At 40.8% G+C, this 21,762-nt stretch overlaps 1 protein-coding gene across 1 annotated transcript in view; it reads left to right on the top strand.

The window, feature by feature from the left end:
* The window catches only part of SPON1 (spondin 1), a 281,632-nt gene that overhangs the window by 71,589 nt on the left and 188,281 nt on the right, over positions 1-21,762 (top strand). The window contains exon 3 of the mRNA XM_030831472.2: positions 10,251-10,384. Within this exon, the coding sequence (XP_030687332.1) occupies positions 10,251-10,384 (134 nt within the window). The remainder of the gene's footprint in view (positions 1-10,250; positions 10,385-21,762) is intronic.

Here is a 21,762-nt window from a genome sequence, read left to right as displayed (position 1 = left end):
AAGCGGTTCCTCATGGAGGCCAAGTGTGCCACTCCAAGAAAATCACATGGTTTGGAAATCTACCCTCACACCAATAAAGCTGCAGCAGGGAATCTAAGTACCTTTAAGAAAATACGAAGCAGAAGTACTATTTACATTTACCAAGTACTTGTGTGTGTGTGTTGGAGTGGGATGTTTAGTTGTGGGCTGGTCCAGTGGAGGTGGTTCCATAGGACTCAGCTTGGCTAGAGAGAAATTCTTACCTAACATAAGGGAATGACACTGTCAGGAGGGAGCGTGGTAAAGGGGAAAGAGCACGGGCATTAGAGCAGATAGGGCTGAGGTCAAACCCTGGTTCCACCACTGCGGGATTTGAACAGGTTATTTAACCCATCTGCATCACAGTAGTTTCCTCAAGGACAGGCTTAATACTGCTTAATTATTGGAAGGAAATGGAAATCATATATGTCAAGTCCTTAGGCAATAGAAAGTGGTCAAAAATGCAAGCTATTATTATTATCAAGGCTATTAATAATCATCTAGAAAAACAAAATCCAAAGTCAGAAGGACTTTGTCTAACTCCAGGGTGTTGTCTAAATAGGGAATAAAGACAGATATTGCATCCAGGAGGTAGAGCCAGCAATCTCACAACCAAAGGGAGGGGGCATGTACATCTAGTTCTTCAGTGCACACCTCTTAGCTCTCAGGCTCTGTGCTAAGTGCTGAGGAAACAAAGAGAAGAAAAGCGAGAGACATAGTGTCTGCCCTCGTGTAGCCTACAGATTATTAGAGAGGTAGACATTAATCAAGGACTCAAACAAATGCTTGTAAAATTAAAAGAGGGCTAAAGTGTCTGAAGGAAGGGGGATGGATATATGAGAACACATAACGGGGGAAATGGCCATAATGAAAGAGGACAGGGAAGCCTTTTCAATGAGAAGGATGGGTGAGCTGAGATTCAGAAAAGGAAGAAGGAAAGGAGGAAGGGAGAGGAAGAAGGGAGGGAAGAAGGAAAAGGGAATTGACTAGGCTTTTGCAGGAGAAAACAAGTGCAGAAAGCAAGGTGGGGAGGAGATGGCACAGTATGAGGCTAGCGAGGTGGGAAGGCAGGGACTTGACTCTTAAGGATTTCAGTCTTGATTCTGGAAATAATGAAAAGCTGTTGAATTGTTCTAAGGAAGGAGATTATATTCGTGCTTTTAAAAGATCACTCTGGTTTGCAGTATAGAGAAGAAAATGAAGAAAGGCAAGAGAAGATGTACAAAGACCAGTTAGGATAATTTTATATTAGTTCAGATTAAAAATGATGTAGCTTAGTCTACAATAGTAGTAGGGATATTAGTCTATGGTAGTAGTAGGGATGCTAGTAGGAATTCAAGAGACGTTTGGAAGGTAACATGGACAGCATTCGGATGCAAAGGGTGAGAGGGGGAGAAGAGCCAAGGATGACACCTGGCGTTTCTGACTTGCATAATTAGAGCAGGACCAGGTTAGAGGGAAGATAAATTAGTTGTTGACCAGGTGTCTTTGAGGTATGTTTCATCCAAGAGGAAGTGCAAGTAGAAGATAGAAGTTTGGAGATGCATGCCTAGAGCTCTGAGAAGTGGCCAAGACTGGAAATGTAAACTTGTGAATCATCCACACATAGGTAGCAGTTAATGCTGTGAGTTGAATGAGATCACTTACACAGAGGGAATAAAGTCAGAACAGGAGAGGGCTTAGGAGTGAGCTTTGAGCAATTTCAAATTTAAAAGCCAGTAGAGGAGGATCTGCAGCCAAAGAAAATAGGGAGAGAGGACAGGAAAGTGGAGGTGGGGAGAGGGCGGGAAGGAGCTATGGCACAGAAGCTATGGGAGGAGAGTGCTTCAAGAAGGACTGTAGATCTATTAGGTTAAGCACTGCAGAAGCCACTGATGGCCTTATCTAGACCTGTTTTAATAGTGTGATGTACGCCCCAAACTCCTGGGATTGGGATGAAGATGAGTGGGATGTGAAGTGAAGACTGGAAGTATAGCCAACTCATTCAAGTTATTTGATAGTGATGGAGAGAAGAGAGATAACACCACATCTGGAGGGGGATGAAGGGTTAACTGAAGGTGTCTTTATTTTTCAATGGGAAAGACTCAACCGTGCTTACAAGATTAATAGGAATGATTCAACTGGGGCAAAAGTTGAACCTGGAGGAGATAAAAGGGATAATTGTTAGAGTCAGGAAGAGGGATGGGAACAGAGCAGAGACGAAAGAGAAGTAAGGTTCCTCTGTTAAAATAAGAATGAAGGAGGACAGGGTGAATGCAGGTGGGAAAGTGAAGGACTTTAAATCTGCTGACTTCTGTTTATTCTGTGAAGTAAGTGGCAAGGTAATACAATAAGAGTGAAAGAAGAGATTAATGTTGGAAGTTTGGAGAGATTGGAGATTTGAAATCATCATCGTTGACAGTGGAAAGGTAATGGTTTGCCAGATACATACAGCAATGTAGCCGGGCAGACCTGAGGCTAGGAGTCAATTAATATAGGAAACAATTGGCCTCATCACATGACTTTGTCCAGTAGCACCGAGCTCCACAGGTGTGAGTGGCTGGGATTTTATCGCATCAAGAAGATAAAATGAATTGGGAGATTGGGATTGACATATATACACTAATATGGATAACTAATAAGAACATGCTGTATAAAAAAATAAATAAAATTAAATTTTAAAAAAAGAAGATAAAACGACAGAGAAGCAAGGGAGTTTTTAGAGTATTTATACCATATATGAAAAAATAAAGATCCACAGAGATAACACAATGTTGATAAAGAAGAGCAGGGAATGAGGACTTGCCGTTGCAGATATTGAAATATATTTACAGTGCTATGGTGGGGGTGGGTGGGAACCTGAGTATAAAGCTCAGTAACAATGTGTTTGGGAACCTGGTATACATAAGCCCCATTGGCCTGGAAAAGTCTCTTTTGCCAGTTGTCTCAGAATATTGTGATCATTAATAACAAACCTTTTCATCCTTGTTTGGACAATAAATTTTATGGTCACTCTTTATATGAGAAAGGTGGCATCACAAAGTGGAGGAAAGATGGATTGAGTGGTGTTAAAAGTAGCTCACGGTATGGACGTCTAGCTTCTAGGCCCCCGGGTAAGGAGCTTAGAGGTCACCACTCCATCCTAACAAGTGAAATGCTGAGCAAACCAAAAAAGCAACAGTTCTTTCTAGAGCCATCAGAGAAATGAGATCACCGGGCACATTGTTGCCCCCAAATTGGAGAGGCAGACAGGAGGATACAGAGAATGACAACTTAACAGAGCAGAAATTTCCATGTGCCGGAGTAGGAAAACCTGAACTACAATAGATGGATTGCTTGAGGCTCAGTGTGGACAAGTCTGAGAGTTAGAAACTCCAGAGGCGCCCAGTCATTGGCGGGGAGGGGGAATAACTTTTGTGGGCTTCACCTCCAGGAGATCTACCACGTCCTCACAGTGAATATCAGAGAAAAAATTCTCTTCGGGCTTCTGGCAAGGGGAGGAGGAAAGGAGCTAGTTTTAAACACACCAGGCATTCTGTTCTTCTCAACAAGGTCTGCTCTCAGGAGGAGCTATCTTACTGGAGCCTAATCTCCTAGAGTTTTATCAGAACGTAGCCTATCTGGGGGAAGGGAAATACCCAACTCCAGCCCCCTCCAGCCATCCAGTCCCACCTAAGTGGTGGGGGGTAACTGAGACGCACACGTGAAATTCACAGTGCAGGGGTACACGTCACCGAAAGACGGAGACCTAATCATAAGACTATAGAACACTTCCTCTCCCTGACCCCTTACCACAGGCACACTTCAAAGATATTGTTGGTTCAGTTTCAGACCACTGCAATAAAGCAAAAATTGCAATAAATCTAGTCACATGAAATTTTTGGTTTCTCAGCACATATAAAAGTTATGTTTACATTGTACTGTACTCTATTAAGTGCACAGTAGCATTATGTCTAAAAAATGGACATACCTTAATTAAAAAATACTGTTAAAAAATGCAGTGTGTGAAATGCAATAAAGTGAAGCCACAATAAATTGAGGTATGTCTACATGTTACTAAAGGCCTATTTACCTCAGTTCCTTTTACAGCATATCATGTCCACCTTGCAACAAAAAATTAAAAGGCAAACCAAAAGGCAAAAAACACATCTGAAGAGATAGAGAAAGCATCAGAACCAGACATGGCAGGGATGTTGGAATTATCAGACAGGGAATTTGAAACAACAATGATTAATATGCTAAGGGCTCTAATGGATAAAGTGGACAGCATGTAAGAACAGATGGGCAATGTAAGCAGAGATGGAAATCCTAAGGAAAAACCAAAAAGAAATGCTAGAGATCAAAAACCTTGTAACAGAAATGAAGAATGCCTTTGATGGGCTTGTCAGTAGACTGGACACAGCTGAGGAATCTCTGAGCTTGAGGATATATCAACAAAAACTACTAAAACTGAAAAGCAAAAACACAAAGACTGAAAAAAACAGAACAGAATATACAAGGACTATGAGACAACTACAAAAGGCATAACATATGCATAATAGGAATACCAGGAGAAGAAAGGGAGAAAGGAACAGAAGAAATACTTGAGACAATAATGACTGAGAATTTCCTCAAATTAATATCTGACACTAAACCAAAGATCCAGGAAGCTCGGAGAACGCCAAGAAAGATAAATGCCAAAAAAACTATACCCAATCATATCATTTTTAAACTACAGAAAATTAAAGAAAAATTAAAAATCCTGAAAGAAGCCAGAGGAAAAAAACACCTTACCTACAGAAGAACAAAGATAAGAATTATCTACAACTTCTCAGAAACCATGCAGACAAGGAGAGAGTGGGGTGAAATATTTAATGTGTTGAGAGAAAAAAGCCACCAACTTAGAACTCAGTACCCTGTGAAATTATTCTTCAAAAGTGAAAAAGATATAGAGACTTCTTCAGACAAACAAAAATTGAGGGAATTTGTCGCCAGTAGACCCGTCTTGCAAAAAATGTTTACAAAGTTCTTTAGAGAGAAGAAAAATAATATAGGTCAGAAAGTCAGATCTCCATTTAAAAAAGGAAGAGTATTAAAGAAGGAATAAAGGAAGGTAAAATAAATTTAAAAATTTTTCTTATTCTTAATTGATCTAACAGATAATACTTTGTTCAAAATAATAATAGTAACAGTGTATTCAATTATATATGTTTATGTCTATATATGCTTATATATGTGTAAGTGAAATGAATGACAGCAATGATATAAGGGAAAGGAGGAAGGAATTAGGGATATTTTGTTATTATAAGGTACTTGCACTATCTTTGAAGCAGTATAGTGTTATTTGATGGCAGACTTGGGTTAGTTGTAAATGTATACTGAAAACTCCAGGACAACCATTTTAAAAAGCCAAAAAAAAAAAAAAGTATAATTGATACGCTAAGAAAGGAAAACAGATAGACTCATATAAAATTCTCAGTTAGAACCAAAAAAGACAGAAAAAGTGTGAAAGACAGAAATAGGAACAAAGAACAAGGCAAAAATATGGTAAATATTAATCTGCCTATATCAATAATCAGTTTAAACATCAGTGGTCTAAACATCAATTAAAAGGTTGTCAGTGAATCAAAAACAAGACCCTTGTATGTTGTCTATAAGAAATCCACCTCAAATATAAAGACATATATCAATAGATTAAAAGCAGGATGACGAGAAAGATATACAATGTTAACATTAATCAAAAGAAAGCAGGAATAGCTATATTAATTTCAGGCAGAGTGGACTTCAGAGCAATGAAAGTTATCAGGAATAAAGAGAGGCATTACATAATGATAAAGGGATCGATACTCCAAGAAGATGTAATAATCCTTAATATGTTTGCACCTAATGACAGACCATCAAAACGTGTGAGCTGAGGGCTTCCCTGGTGGCGCAGTGGTTGAGAGTCCGCCTGCCGATGCAGGGGACGCGGGTTCGTGCCCCGGTCCGGGAAGATCCCACATGTCGCGGAGAGGCTGGGCCCGTGAGCCATGGCCGCTGAGCCTGCGCGTCCGGAGCCTGTGCTCCGCGACGAGAGAGGCCACAACAGTGAGAGGCCTGCGTGCCGCCAAAAAAAAAAAAAAAAAAAAAATGTGTGAGCTGAAAACTTGTAGAACTGCAAGGAGAAATAGATAAATCCATTGTCATAGTTGTAGACTTCAATTCCCCTCTATCAGAAATGGACAGATGTAGCAGGCAGAAATTCGGTAAGGACATAGTTCAACTCAGCAGTGCCATCAATCAGCTGGATCTAACTGACATCTATAGACTCGATTCAACAACAGCAGATTACATGTTCTTCTCAAGCTCACATGGAACATTCAACAAGATGGATCACATTCTGGGTCATAAAATACACCTTAACAAATTTAAAAAGATAGAAATTATACAATATCTGCTCTCACACCACAATAGAATTAAACTAGAAATCAATAATAGAAAGATAGCTGGAAAATCCCCAAATAGTTGGAGATGAAACAACACATTTCTAACCAACACATGGGTCAAAGAAGGAATTTCGAAAGAAATTTTAAAATATTGTGAACTAAATGAAAGTGAAAATACAACTTATCAAAATTTGTGCGATGCAATGAAAGCAGCACTTAAGGGAAATTTATAGCATTGAATGTACATATTAGAAAAGGAGAAAAACTTTAAATCAATCTAATCTTCTACTTTAGGAAACTAGAAAAAGAAAAGCAAATATATCTAAAATAAACTGGAAAAATCATAAAAATTAGAGCAGAAATCAATGAAACTGAAAAAAGAAAGAAATCAATAGAGAAAATCAATAAAACCAAGAGCTGGTTGTTTGAAAAGATCAGTAAGATTGATAAGCCCTTAGCCAGGCTAACTGGAAAAAAAAAGAGGAGACACAAGTTACTAATATCAGAAATGAAAGAAGGGACATCACTACAGATCCCATGGACACTAAAAGAATAATAAGGAGTATTACAAATAACTCTATGCTCACAAATTTGATAACCTAGATGAAATGGACCAATTCCTTGAAAGACGCAATCTACCAAAACTCACACAATAAGGAATAGAAAATATCAGTAGACCTATATCTTTTAAAGAAATTGAATCAATGATTAATATCCTTCCAAAACAGAAAGAACCAGACTGAGATGGGTTCACTGGTGAATTTCTTCTTTAAGGAAGAAATTATACCGATTCTCTACTTCCTAACTCATTCTATGAGGCCAGCACCACCCTATTACCAAAAGTAGACAAAGACATTGCAAAGAAAGGAAAACTGCAAACCCATATCTCTCATGAACATAGATGTAAAATTCCTCAACAAAATATTAGCAAATCAAATGCAACAGTGTATAAAAAGAATAGACACCATAACCAAGTGGGATTTATCCCAGTCATGCAAGGCTGGTTCAGCATTTGAAAATCAATTAATGTAATCGATCACATCAACAGGTGAAAGAAGAAAAATCACATGATCATATAAATAGATGCAGAAAAAGCATTTGACAGAATCCAACACCCTAACTCTCAGCAAACTATGAATAGAGATAAAGGTCCTTAACTTGGTAAAGAGCGTACAAAAAACCTACACTTAACATCATACTTACTGGTAGGAAACTTGAGACTTTGCTGCAAAGATCAAGAACAAGGCAAGGATGTCCCCTCTTACCACTACTTTTCAACATCATACTGGATGTCCTAGCTAATACAACAAGACAAGATAAGGAAATAAAAGATACACGGATTGGGAAGGAAGAAATAAAGCCGTCTTTGTTTACAGATGACATGGTTGTCTACATAGGAAAATCTGAATCGACAAAAAACCTCAGGGAACTAATAAGCAATTACAGCAAAAGCTTGACGATTGCCCGGGGTTGTGGGGAGGAAGGGATGAATCGGCAGAGCAGAGGATTTTTTAAGGCAGTGAAACTACTCAATACAATACTACAATGGTGGATGCATATTATACCTTTGTCAAAACCCCATAGAACACCAAGAGTGAACTCTAATGTAAACTGTGGACTTTGGGTGATGATGTGTCAGTGTAGGTTTCTATAGGTTTATCAGTTGTAACAAATGTACCACTCTGATACCTGATGTTGATAATGGGGAAGGTTGTGCATGTGTGGGAACAGGGGGTATATGGGAACTCGCTGTACTTTCTGCTCAATTTTGCTGTGAGTGTGAAACTGCTCTAAAAAAATCTGTTTACTAATTTGTTTTGAAGTAGCTCACAGTATGGAGAAAATAGAGTTGGATCCCTACTCCATCACATTAAAAAGTAAATTCTAAATGGATTGAAGGCCTAAATGTGAAAATAAAATTATAAAGCTACTGGAAGAAAATACTAGAGAATATCTTTGTGATCTCAGTGTTTTCAGCAAGACCAAAAAAGTGCAAGCCATAGGAGAGAAATTGATCAATTTGATTAGATGGAAATTATTGAAGAATTCCAAAGATAAGATGAACGTCTGGGTGACAGAAAGATATTTGTAAATGATGAGCATTTCATATCTGGAAAGTCCTACAAATCGACAAGAAAAAGAAAAATCCACCAGTAAATATTTTGAGTAGGCAATTCACAGGAGAAACGTCAAGATGTTCATGTGAAGGAGATGCTCAAATTTGCTAGTATTAAATGAAAACAAGATACTACTTTACATCCATCAGGTTGGAAACAATTAGAAAGTCCAATAATCACAAGTACTAGTGAGGATATGGGGAAATGGGAACAGTTATGCATAGCTTATAGAATGAAAGTAGGTAAAGCCATTTTGCAGAACAATCTGGAACTACTTAGTGAAATTAATATGATTATACCTACAACCTCACAACCAAGCAGTCCCACTACATGGTTTATATTGCTGAGAATCTCTCAGGTACGTTCATAAGCAGAGCAGCATGAGGATTTGTATTACAGCAATGTTTGTCGAGGCAAAGAGCTGGAAGTCAGTTAAGTGCTCCTCACTGGGAGAATAAGTAAAATGTGGTCCATGCATGCAGTGGAGTACTAAGCAGCATCAGTAGCAGTGTTACATTCACATGTAGTAACACTGACATATCTCAAAATTATAAGATTAAGTGAAAGAAATATTAAAATACAAAACAACTCTATGTAACTTCAAGTAAATTACACACACACACACATATGTAATATATGTATATAGAGATATTCAGAAGGACATATATTAAATACTTAGGCGTGAGCAGTAAACAAAGGAAGGAAATGAGAGATGTATAAAGAATATAGAGGTAAACAAAACGTTGCCTTTGCTTTGCACAGTGATGAAAGGATATGATGTGACTTAATTTTTTACCTGCTTTCCTAAAAAAAAGAGGAATTAAAAAACATTTTAAATAAAGTAAATACAATATGGATATAATGATCTCATTAAGTTGTATTTGAAAATTAAATGAGTAATTCATATAAAGCACTTAGCTTAGTACCTAGCCTACACTAAACACCCAATAAATGTTCTCTGTTAATGTTAGTAACACCACTCATAACACAGCTACTACCAATCAGTTGGAGTTGGCACTTAAGACCCATTGGATTTAGACGGTTTCCCCAAAAAGAGCCGTTCAGGTCTAACAGTCTGTGGTTCTATGAGAGGGATAGGCAAGTCCTGGCTGCAGACCCAGAAGCAAGCCGGAGAAATGGTGAAAACAGCCTTGTGGAATGGGAATGGCTACCAGCTTTTTTGCAGTGTCATAGGAAATCTTGATGGTTAACTTGGGAGAACACCGGTATAAGGCACAAATTAAGAAAGGAGAGGCTGCAAGAGTAAACAGTGCTATAGAGCTGGGCGACTTTATGTACTTTGGTATACTTACTCCAAAGGGGGGTTTTCTTTTAACATTTTAATTTCAAGCTATAAAATTGAATCACAACGTCTAGGTATATAGTGTTTGCTTTGGATCATCTTTCCCCCACCCTCCTCCTTCCCTGAAGTGGGACACAGGTTGTTGTAGTGAAATGAGCAACATCATCACCTAGTGGCCTGTCCCTCAAAGTGCTGACATAAGATCCTGGTCCCAGAGAGCGGAGAACAGGTGCTACATCCTTGCCCTTACGTTAATTCAACAAGCATTAAGTGGGGCTCTGTGCCAGGCACTGTTCTGGTGTCTTGGGGATGTAGAACTACTAACAGAAAATGACAGATTTAAAAATAAAATTAAGGAAGTGTCAACACGGAAACTTCCCAAAGTGACATTGCATTTTAATGTGTTTATTTTCCACTGGTTTTCCACAGATCATAGATGAAGAAGAAACACAATTTATGAGTAATTGCCCCGTTGCGGTCACCGAAAGCACCCCACGGAGGAGGACGCGGATCCAGGTGTTCTGGTTAGCGCCCCCTGCAGGAACCGGCTGTGTGATTCTAAAGTAAGTGAACAAGGGAATCCTTGCAACACTTCACTCCCCTTTCCTGTGCTCTCTCGAAGTCTCCGTGGTGCGGTTGCAGAAGGAAAAGTGCCTTTATTGGGGCATCAGACAAGTTGTATCATCTCTCTGCCCTCCCTTATCTTGACTCTAAAACAGGACTATGGGCGGTCTTTTGTAAAGTGCTATGCAAAGAATCAATCACCTGAATCTCTATTTTCTTCCCATGCAATGACCTGCTGGTTACTCTCTATCTTCCTAGAGATAATGACCCCTATGGCTGGTCAAGAAAAATTATGACCCGGGCGAGGATAATTTTTGGCTTCCTCCGTCTTGAATACACCCCGTGTCCTTAAGCTGTGCTAGACTGACCTGAGACCTGACTGTAACCTCCGTTGGCCCCAGGCTCTGCTTTATGATCCTGTCTTCTTCCTTCTCCCAGCAAAATTGCCCTCTTGCCCCGCTTCCTATGGGGCATCTTGATCCTCCTCTTGGTGAGTTACAATAGATGATGAGAGGTATGAGCCAGCCAATGGTTTTCCCATGAAAGGTAGCATTATCTCAAACCTGTGCTTCCAAAGTTGTATGTTATAGAATGATGTTCAGGGAGATGTAAATAGGTGGGCAGGAAATCAATTTCTATGGTTAAATAACTTCGGAAGATGCTGTATGCTATATATCTCCTTCTTGCAGATTCACAACATATATTAGCATATTGAAGGTTTTGCAAAGTCCTGCCAAAAAAGAAGTCTGTTTAACTTGGTTTTGCCCAGCATTTCCCAGACTTGACTGCAAAGCTCCTTTTTTTGCTGAGACATCTATTAACATTAAGTAGTTTGAGAAATGTGGCTATAACCTGTTTTAAATACATTTTAAGGCTCTATAGAGTGATGCTGAGAATTTTAGGATTTCAGACAGGCAAATAGTCGTGGGTAGATAGATAGGCAAGGCTCCAATGCCAGCATCCAAGAAACCCTTTTTCCTGGAGTTAGGGGCTGGGAACTTCCCAACCATCTTCTTCTTTAAATCCCCTAAGGCCTTATGTATATATTTGGTTCATTTGTCTGAACCTGTGGCAGGTGGAGATTTCTAAAGACTTACAACTACAGCCCAGCCCTGAGGAGAGACTGATAAGGAGGCATTCCACCTAGACTCTCCAGTCCCTGCAGTTTCTGGACCCAGCTGTGCCTGCCTTATGGGAGAAAAAGAAAGCTTGCAGAGATTTCTGGAAGCCTCTGTCCATTGTCCAGACGCAGTCTTGTCTTTGGCCTCTTTTTGCTGCCATCTGTATGGACATCATTTATTTTTTTCTTAGTTTAATGCAAGCTGAGCATCCTTCCTCAGATTCCTTGAGAAGTTTGGCTTTTGGCACTAATCTACATTGGTGATTTGTTTTAAATTTAGAAGTAGAATTTATGTATAAGTATAAATCCCAATATATAACATGTATCTAGTATCTAGTTGCAATGTGGGAGAAGGCCTTGTGGGAATAAACGAAGACCACTGAACTGAGAAAAGAGGCTATTTATTCAGAGCTTGCTATGTAGCAAGGAAATCAGCTGCCATCACTAGCATTTGACAGAGACTCAAAGGCAGGCAGAGGAGTGGGAAAGCTTTACAGTGAAAAATAAGAGAAGATTGTGGGTACTTTCTCACTGGAGATTGTTGGCATGGGGAAGCTGAGGGCGGGCTAACTAGAAATGGAGCATCTGATGTGATTGGTTTGGAGAGCATATTAGGCTTTCTCTGACTGGTCCTGAGATGGAAATAGAGGAGGCAGTGGGGCAAAATTAGAGAGTTGACATTGTTGCCCAAGTCCTAACCGTTCTGGACTAATGGCTGCAGACGTTGTGGTTTGGCTTCCCATTTACTGCAGAGGTTGGGGGTCAGAGTTCTATCGTCACTGTCAGATACAGCCTAGCCTTTGTCCATTAGTATATTCAGTCTCTCAGCCTGGAGACCGGGTTCTCAGCTTGGCTTTCCAGTACCCACACCCCTGCCCATGGCAGCCCTATCACTCCACAGAGGGGCTCTCCAATATCAGATCTGTGTGATGAACCTTCCTGCTCTAAAACCCTCATCCCTTTGGTGTAGATCTCTGGTTTTCTTTGACTTATTCTCACAAACCAGAAGCCTTTGATCTTCCTGTTGGAAGCCAAAAAGTCTTCTCTTGTTTACTGTTAACAATGAACATATGTGAACATATGTTTATCCATTAACAGTAAACAAATGTGGCTTGTTCAGTCACTCATTCTTTCAGTAAATGTAACTGAGCTTCTATTTGCACAGACGTCCACAGTGTACAGGCAACTGAAGTTAAGATCTTGGCCCTAAAGGTTCTCACAGGCCAAATGGAGAAGAAAGAAAGGGACAACCAGTACTGTCTACCATGAAGTCAGCTGCACATCTAGCGAGCTTTGTCTAATTTAATCTTCACAACAAACTTCCCCCTTTTATGCAGGAGGAGACAAGTCTCAGTGAATTAGGCAAGTTTCTTGAAGTCATACTTCCATTTAATGCTAAAGCCCCATGTTCTTCCTTTCTTTTATCTTTTTCTGAAGGAATTAAATGTAATTTATAATTATTCACTAAAGAAATCATTTTATAGGTAAGATGTAAATACATTCACATTGTAAAATTTCAAACAATACAGAAAATAGTGAAATACAGAAAAATACAGAATACAAAAAAAGTGAAAAATCCCTGACATTTCTCCCAATAAATCCCACAGTCTTCTACCCCAGAGTAACAATAGATATCAATTTGGTGTGTATTTGTTAGACTTCTATCTGTGAGTTTATACACATATAAAAAAACATACAAGTACCCTTTACACAAATGGTATCATGGTCTACGTGATGTCCTGAAATTAAATAGGTTTTCACTAAATAAAAGGTATTAGAGATATTTCCAGGTCAGAACATATGGATCTATCTCTGTTTTTAAACTGTTGCATATAATCTACTGTGCAAATGTGTTAGTTATTCCACAGTTGATGGACATTTAGATTGTTTCCAGTTTTTTACTATTACCAATAGTGCTATAATAAACATCCTTATACATACCTCTTTGAGCAAATATGCAAGTTTTTATCCATGGTAGCTGCCAAGAAGTAGGATCATAAGGGCTGGACATTTATAATTTTAATAGACACTGCCAGATTTTCCTCCAAAAAGCTTGCCAACTTAAACACTCTCCCTGACTGTGAACAAGAGAGCCTGTTTCCTTACTTGCTCAACAACTCTTTTTTTTTTTTTTTTTAATTTGGCTGCACCAGGTCTTAGTTGCGGCATGTGGGATCTTTAGTTGTGGCATGTGAACTCTTAGTTGTGGCATGTGAGATCTAGTTCCCTGACCAGGGATTGAACCCGGGCCCCCTGCATTGGGAGTGTGGAGTCTTAGCCACTGGACCACCAGGGAAGTTCCTCAACAGCTCTTGATGTTTATCATTCTTTAAAGTTCTGCCCATCTGATGGTTAAAAATGGTGTCTTGTGGTAATTTATATTTTCCTGATTACTAGTAATATTAAGAATCTTTTCAAATATTTATTCCATTTATTTCTCTTATTCCTCTTTGTAAATGGCCCATTCATATTCTTGTCCATTATTCTAATAATGTTTCTTTTAAAAATTGATGTTTATATATTTCCATATATTTATATATAAAATATATGTGTATATTATATGTATAAAATATATTTTATATTATGTGTTTTATATATAAACATATGTAAATATATAATTTAATATATTTAAACTATATTTATGTTTAAAATTGATCCTTGTATGGTACAGATAATAACACTTTGTTATAAATTTCAAATATTCCTCTCCATCTTTCTCTTAACTTTGCTTATGAGTATCTAATCATCCAAAAATTTGGCATTTTGTTTTAGTCAAATGTATCCATCCTTCCTCTTATGAATTTTGATTTGTATCTTGTCTAAAAATAATCTTCCTACACCCAAGGTTATAAATATATTCCCATATTGTTAATATTTTTATAGGTTTAAAAATAAATTTAGGTCTTTAATCTTCCTGGAATTTAATTTTGTGAATAATATGATATCAATAAGCCTCAAGAAAAAATAGATGGCATGCTCCACATGAGGTGCCAAAGGGTCGTTGAATCAGGGGTCTGATTATGATGGTGTGGCCAAAATAAAAGTGAGAGGAGCCTTTAGCACCCATGTCTGAAGCGGCGAAAGGAGCGTGCAGAGGACGGGGCAGAGAAGACCACCACCTCCCAGGGGCTGAGAACTTCAGTTAAGGGAAGCTACTAGCCTGAGGTGACCCACAGGGATCCCAGTCTTGATTCCCTGTCGATTCTCCCTTTTGACCTTGACTCCCACCACGAGGACAACGAAGCCTCGTTGATAGAGTTCACACAGATTCTCCTCTCCCGCAAAGAACAGGGTACAGAAGGTTGAAGGAAGTAGCTGGAGGGACAGACCAGAGCTATCCACACAGCTGGGAAATGAAAATCTACCTATTTTTCTCAAAATGGCTAGGTAGTTGTTTCACATCCATTTATCACATAGTCTGTCCTTTCCCTTATTGTTTGAAATGCTACTTTCACAAATATAAAATTTTTATACATGTCTGTTCTGTTCTGTTGATCTTTTTATCCCTGCACGAAACCCACACCATTTTATAGCAAAATTTTATTTTATGTTTTGATAGCAAGTCATCGCTCATTAATCTTCTGGTTCAAAATGTTCATGGCCATTCAAGCAGATTCATAATTCCAGACGAATCATAGAATGAGTTTGTGTTGTGTTTAATAAAAACGTATATTGGGATTTTGAATGGTGTTGCAAACCCTACAATATGTTTTTATATCATAGCAACCTACAGTGTGTTTTCCCAGTTAGAAATATGGAATATCCCCTCTTCAGGTCTTTTATGTCCTTCAGGAAAGTCATGTAATTTTTCCTCATTTGAATTAAACATTCTTGTAAGGCTTTTTTTCCCCCACAGGTGTTTTATACTTTTATTGCTTTTGTGAATGGGCTCTTTTTTCCTGTTAAAGTTTCTAATCATTGATTGCTTGTGTTTAGGAAAGCTATTGATTCTTGTACCTTGAGTTTGAGTTTAGACAGTGCTGAACTCTCTTAATAGTTCTAATGTTTATTTTTCATTTGGGGGGGAAGTAATGAATAAATATACCTTTGTATCTTTTTCATGTTTTAGTTTATTATCTATCACCTCTAGTACAGTATTAAATAGTGGTATTCATGCTTATTCCTGATTTTAATGAGAATACTCTTATAATTCACTTTTAAGTATAACAGGAAGTACAGGTATCAAACTGATGCCTTGAATCAAGTTGAGAAATACCCTTTATCTAGATGAGAAAGTTTCCTTGTTTTTCTTGTGGAAGGTGGTATTGGAGAAACCAATCACAACCAGTATTCCATGTGTCCAGAGCTGACCATCACTGAGAAAGACTCAGAGTATAAACAAGGATCCTGACTTTCAAGACACTTTCCTGAAGTCTAGTTGTGGTGTAAATAAAAATACATATGCAAAACTTAGCCAACCCAAGACAGACATGAACTGGGGACAGATTAAACATGGTTAGTCAGAAAGTAGATGCATGAAGAATGTAATAATGGGAGCACCAGAGCTCCTTAGAAAGGTTAGTTTCTGTCTTGAAGGCAGTAGTAGGCTGTGGATAAATGGACAGAAGGGAAGAGGTCATTCCAGGTGAAGGGTGTGAATAGAGTGAAACTAACGTGAGAACTTAGAGGTGAGAGTAAATATGGTGGCACTGGGAGACAGTAAACAGACAGACTCGGTGAGGTTAGAAGGTCATTGGGGGCCGAAATCCATTGCTAAATCATGCAGGTTCTCCAATGTCAAGACGAAGAGGTTGAACTTGATTCAAGAGGAACAAGGGAGCCATGAGTGGACTAAACAGTGGACTGACATGCTAGAAGGAAGATTCACTAAAAAGTTAGTCTGGGTGCTTACGTCTGGCAGCAAATTCCAGGAAAGATGAAGGGGGAGACACTAACTTTGTTGCAGAGCCCTCACTTTCAAAAATGGGCATTTGTGTTGCTGTGTTAGGGTAATATTCCTGGGAGAAGGCAGACTGGTAGTGTAAGCTGCAGAGTCTGCTAAATATCTGTAGATGACAGCTCTGAAGCCCACGTAGCTGGTTATGTTCCTTTGCCCAGGAGGGCTGGGAAGGGAAGCACATCGCAATTACAACTTTCGTTTTGGCACAAACCTGACACCATTTCCATTTTCCATTTGGATGCAAAGATTTGAACATTTCTAAATTACAGGCTTTTGAGACATCCCTCCTTATAGCCTTCTCCCTACAAATGAATGACCCAGCACTTAAAGTTTCCGTGGCATGCTTCAACGCTGCAAACTGTTACAGCAAAGTGGTGATTGATTGAAAGAAAAAGCCTCTGTGAATAGAATAGATGTTTACAGACCCCATCAGAGGGAAGTCCTATCCCCTTAAGTCTGATAAAAGTTTTGTCCCTGGAAGTGATCTTGTCTTTCCATACCTTCATTGCATACATTTATTACTAGACTTCTGACACTCACTTGTCACTTCTTGGGAGGGTTTTGAGATGTGGGTTGCCTTACCCTGGAGGAGATAGTCACTTGGCGAACCATTTGGGGAATTCAACCGTATGAAACAATGATTGGTTGCAGGCAGTAATAACAGCCCAGAGTCAAGCCCTGGTCTAGGTGCATTATAGATACTCGTTTAATCCGCAGAGCAACCCTATGAAGTGGATACTATTGGGATGCTAAGGCACAGAGAGGTTAAGTAACTTCCCTAAGGTCACAGGGTAAGTGACAGAGCTGGGATTTAAACAGAGAAGCATTCTGGGTTCCAGAGTCTGTGATCTTAGTACTGTACTCCACCATCTCAGGCAGGTCAGGTTCACCTGCAACTTCTCCTTCTCCCCCAACATGATTAGTTGCCATAACTGCCTCTTCTTTCTCTCAGTTGCTTTACATTCACTGCCTTTCTCACAGGCACTTCTTGCCTCACTATTGCAGGAACCTTGTACTGCTCACACTAGTTCCTTGCCCTGTGATTCTGCCTCTTACTGGTATAAGAATTGCTGTCCTCATAGGCAGCTGAGTCACACCGCTTACATAACAAACTTGAAGGGGGCTCTGCATCACCTTCCAGATCAAGTCCAGAATCCCGATCGGAGCATTTAAGTCTCCCTATGTCCTTTACCAGAGTCCCTGACCAGCCTCTTCTTCCACTGAATCCCTCCGTGAACAGTGTTCTCTTGCCAGTCTCGTCTGCTCACTCTCTTGATAACATTTATGGAGCACCTACTGTATGCAGTCAATGAGGATTCAGAGACTGTCTCTGAGAATGTCACAGTATAGGGCTGAAACACAAAACAAGTCAAGTCCACAGTCCTTCATCTGCATTTCTGAAACCCAAAAAGCTCTAAAATCCAAAAGATATTTTCTCAACTCATTTAGGACCCAAACCTGCCTTGAACTGACTTGAAGTTATTTATAGTCTTTTACTGTAAATATTAATGTGTTCGATGCTGCAAAATATATGCAAAGTACCCCGTATTATCTTTCTGAAATCCAAAAATATTCTGAATTCTGAGATACCTCTGGCCTCAAGGGTAACAGATAAGGGAACTTGGCCATCTGATGGAAAGTTTGGTCATGGATTGCAGGGGAGGCAGCCCTCTGGCAGGACTGGGATTCACAGAAATATTAAAAACGAGCAATTCATTTCTTGCACGTGAAATAACCTGTTCCCAGCTGCAGCTGCTACTAGATCTGAGAACGTATTCAGTGTTCCCCATCACCAAAAAATGAAGGCAAAATTCCTTAGCGTGGGGTCCAAGGTCCTTAGTGATGTTTGCAGACACCTTTGCAGCCTCATTTGTTGCTCCTCCTCCCACCCAAGGCTGCAAGCTTCATGGAGGAGGGGATCAATTTTACTCATCTGTGTGGCCCTAATGTAGGGGTTGGCAAAGCACAGTCTGTGGGCCACGTCTGGCCCACTGCCTGTTTTTATAAAGAAGGTTTTATTGGAACACAACCAGGTTCATTCATTTCTGGATTGTTTAGGGCCCCTTTCACGCTACAGCAGCAGAATTGAGAAGTTGCAGTAGAGACCTTATAGCCTACAAAGTCTAAAATATTTTTTATCTGGCACCTTATAGAAAAAAATGTACTCACCCCTGCTCTAATGTATACCCCGGTGCCAGGAACTCAATAACTGCTGATTCTTGGCCTAGGTTCTCCTAAAAGCCCAGCTTAGACAAAGGCTTGTGTGCAGAGAGTTTATTTGGGGAGTGAGCCCAGGGAGAAGGTGGGGGCAGTGGGGATGGGGGTTATTTGGTCAAGTGTTATTGACCTGGTCATCACCGTAGGCAGTCAGTCGATGCTTGCCCCTGCTGGCACCTTTGGAGAAGACATATGACATGTGTCTCAGAGCAGCGTGCCCAGGAATGAAGGGGGAAGCCATTATCCATTGGTTTTCATCCTCCATTGATCAAGGGTAGCCCCACAGGCATTAATGCCCCTGCAGTCTGGGTTGCACGTGTGTGAATGTTCATCAGGTTCTGAACATGTACTGCAGCACCAAGAGAAGCTCTGGGACAAGAAGCAAGAGGTACACCACACAGACAAGGTGTGTATCATCTAATTACAGTGGACAGAGCTGCTCATAGCAACAGTGGATGGAATCAGAGTTGGGATGAGAGGATGTGAAGAGGCGTATAGAGATGCTCAATGCATCAGTTAGTATGAGTAGTAGTATAAGTAGCTTGCATCAGTTAGTATGAAGAGTAGTATAAGTAGCTTACATTTATTGCCAAGAACTATGCTAGGTGCATTGCATGCCTTATTTTACTTAATCTTCATAAAAGCCCTGTAGGGTCTTCACTATACTCTTCCCATTTTCTTGATGAGAAAACTGAGGTTTAGAGAGTTTGTATTCAGGGTAATAAAGCAGTTTAGTGATAGAGCTGGGTCTTAAACCCACTTCCACTTGACTCCAAAGCCCTTGTTGTTAACTAATCACCACTAAGCTACACTGACCCGCACACCCCCACCTTCTGCCTCACTTGGTCTGTGAAGCCTGGAGAGGCATGGGACTGCCTGGGTCGGAGAGGTGTTGCTCCCAAGTGAGGAAACTAAATGTCCTTTAGAAAATGGAAAACAAAGCCAAGGACCTGGCAAGAGAAAGACTTGTTAGTGAGGATAGAGATGAGTATTAGGAGGGATTAGCCAGAACTCATAAGATTTTGTAACTTCATGGAGCTCACCAACTCTTTTTATCTTGGAAGGAAATAACACAGAAAACCCACATCTGATGACTCTGTGTATGATTTAGAGGAATCTGGCAGGATTAGAAGGATCTGATGTGGCTGAAGTGCAGCTTACCCTGCAATTTTTCTGGCATTAGCTATTGAGAAGAACCACAGGCTCCTTTGTCATAAGTCAGGGTGGCTCTCCCTTGAGGCTGGCTAGAACCTCAGCAATGCTAACTAGGGGTGGAAGCAAGGAATCTATAGAAAAGGGGGTGGGAAACCCCAGACCAGTAGAAGAGGCTGGTTCTTGTGAGAGCAGTTGGAGAAACCAAGACCATGGTTAAAAGGGCAGCATGAGGGCTCCCCTGGTGGCGCAGTGGTTGAGAGTCCGCCTGCCGATGAAGGGGACACGGGTTCGTGCCCTGGTCCGGGAAGATCCCACATGCCGCGGAGCAGCTGGGCACGTGAGCCATGGCTGCTGAGCCTGCGCGTCCAGAGCCTGCGTTCCGCAACGGGAGAGGCCACAACAGTGAGAGGCCCGCGTACCACAAAAAAAAAAAAGGGGGCAGCATGTGCTTGGTTCAGGAAGACTTAGATACTCTAAGACATGTCATCCAACAGGTGGAATCCAGATGCCAGGACTTCCTGGGAGGCTGGCAGTGGCATAGTTCCAAGGGAGCAGTCCAATGGCGGCAGAGTTTCGTTCCGCAGCTGGAGTCCCAGGTGTAGGATCCAGCCCCCGGGGAGAAAACTGGGAAGAACTAACAGGAAGTACGAGCTGTGGAGGCGCTCCAGGCACAGCAGGAAACTGAGGCTCAGATGGAACACGGAAACCCACACTGCAAGGGGCAGCGGTGTGACCACAACTCGGTGGGCATGTGCGAGTGAATGGCCCACCCCAGTTGTGCACAGGGACCCAGAGCCCTGGCAGCAAGACCAGTCCCAGTCCTATCCCAGTGATGGAGCAGGGATTGCCAAGATATTCTAGGCCCTGATCGTGGTGGGATCAAAACATGATGTTTAGATCCTGTGGACATTTAAAACATTGAAATTAAATTCATACAACATGAAATTAACCAGTTTAAAGCCATCAGTTTGGTAGCATTTAGTACATTGACAATGTTGTGCAACCACCACCTCTGTCTAATTCCAAAATATTTCCATTGCTCCAAAGTAGAACCCTTTACTCATTAGCAGGAACCCCATTTTCCTCTCCCGGCAGCCCCTAGCAGCCACCAATCTGCATTCTGCCTCTACGGATTTGCCTATTATTGATATTTCATATTAATGGAATCATACAATATGTGATCTTTTGCATCTGACTTTTTTCACTTACCATAATGTTTTTGAGGTTCATCTATGTTATAGCATGTATTGATACTTCATTCCTTTTTATATCTGAATAATATTCCATTACATGTATATACCACAATTTGTTTGCCCTGGGACTTTTTTTTTTTTTTTTTTTGGTGCGGTACGCAGGCCTCTCACTGTTGTGGCCTCTCCCGTTGCGGAGCACAGGCTCCGGATGCACAGGCTCAGCGGCCATGGCTCACGGGCCCAGCCGCTCCGCGGCATGTGGAATCCTCCTGGACTGGGGCACGAACCCGTGTCCCCTGCATCGGCAGGCGGACTCTCAACCACTGCGCCACCAGGGAAGCCCTGCCCCACCAGGGAAGCCCTGCCCCGGGACATTTTTGACATGAAATGGTCACAGGATAAAAATGCAACAATGAAAAATCATCAGATGGTATCATGTCTACATTAACCTTTCAATCCATATACATATTTTTTTAACCAGGGAATATATAGTAGACGTGTTCCTCCACTCCTGAGCCTCACCCCTTCCCCAGGTAGGACAGTGACAGCCCTGGGACAAGGGTGGAAAAGGACAAAGAGATGTTTCCACACCTACCTCGTCTCTCAGGGTCATGAAGTAAGTGCATTGACCTGCTAGTGGGCAGGGCTGGGACCCAGGGCTGGGTCTGACCTGCTACAGGCTGGGTCCTCAGGCTGCAGGATTGTGGTTTTCTTACATCTGGTGTCTGCCCCCTGTTGGATGAGGCTGGTCTAGAGGCTAGTGGAGTCTTCCTAAGGGCAGGGCCAGGGCCC

The sequence above is a fragment of the Globicephala melas genome, chromosome 8 (assembly GCF_963455315.2).
Source record: "Globicephala melas chromosome 8, mGloMel1.2, whole genome shotgun sequence".
NCBI classification, from domain to species: Eukaryota; Metazoa; Chordata; class Mammalia; order Artiodactyla; family Delphinidae; genus Globicephala; species Globicephala melas.
The sequence above is the reverse complement of the archived record's forward strand: the minus strand, read 5'-3'. Positions and strand labels throughout refer to the sequence as shown.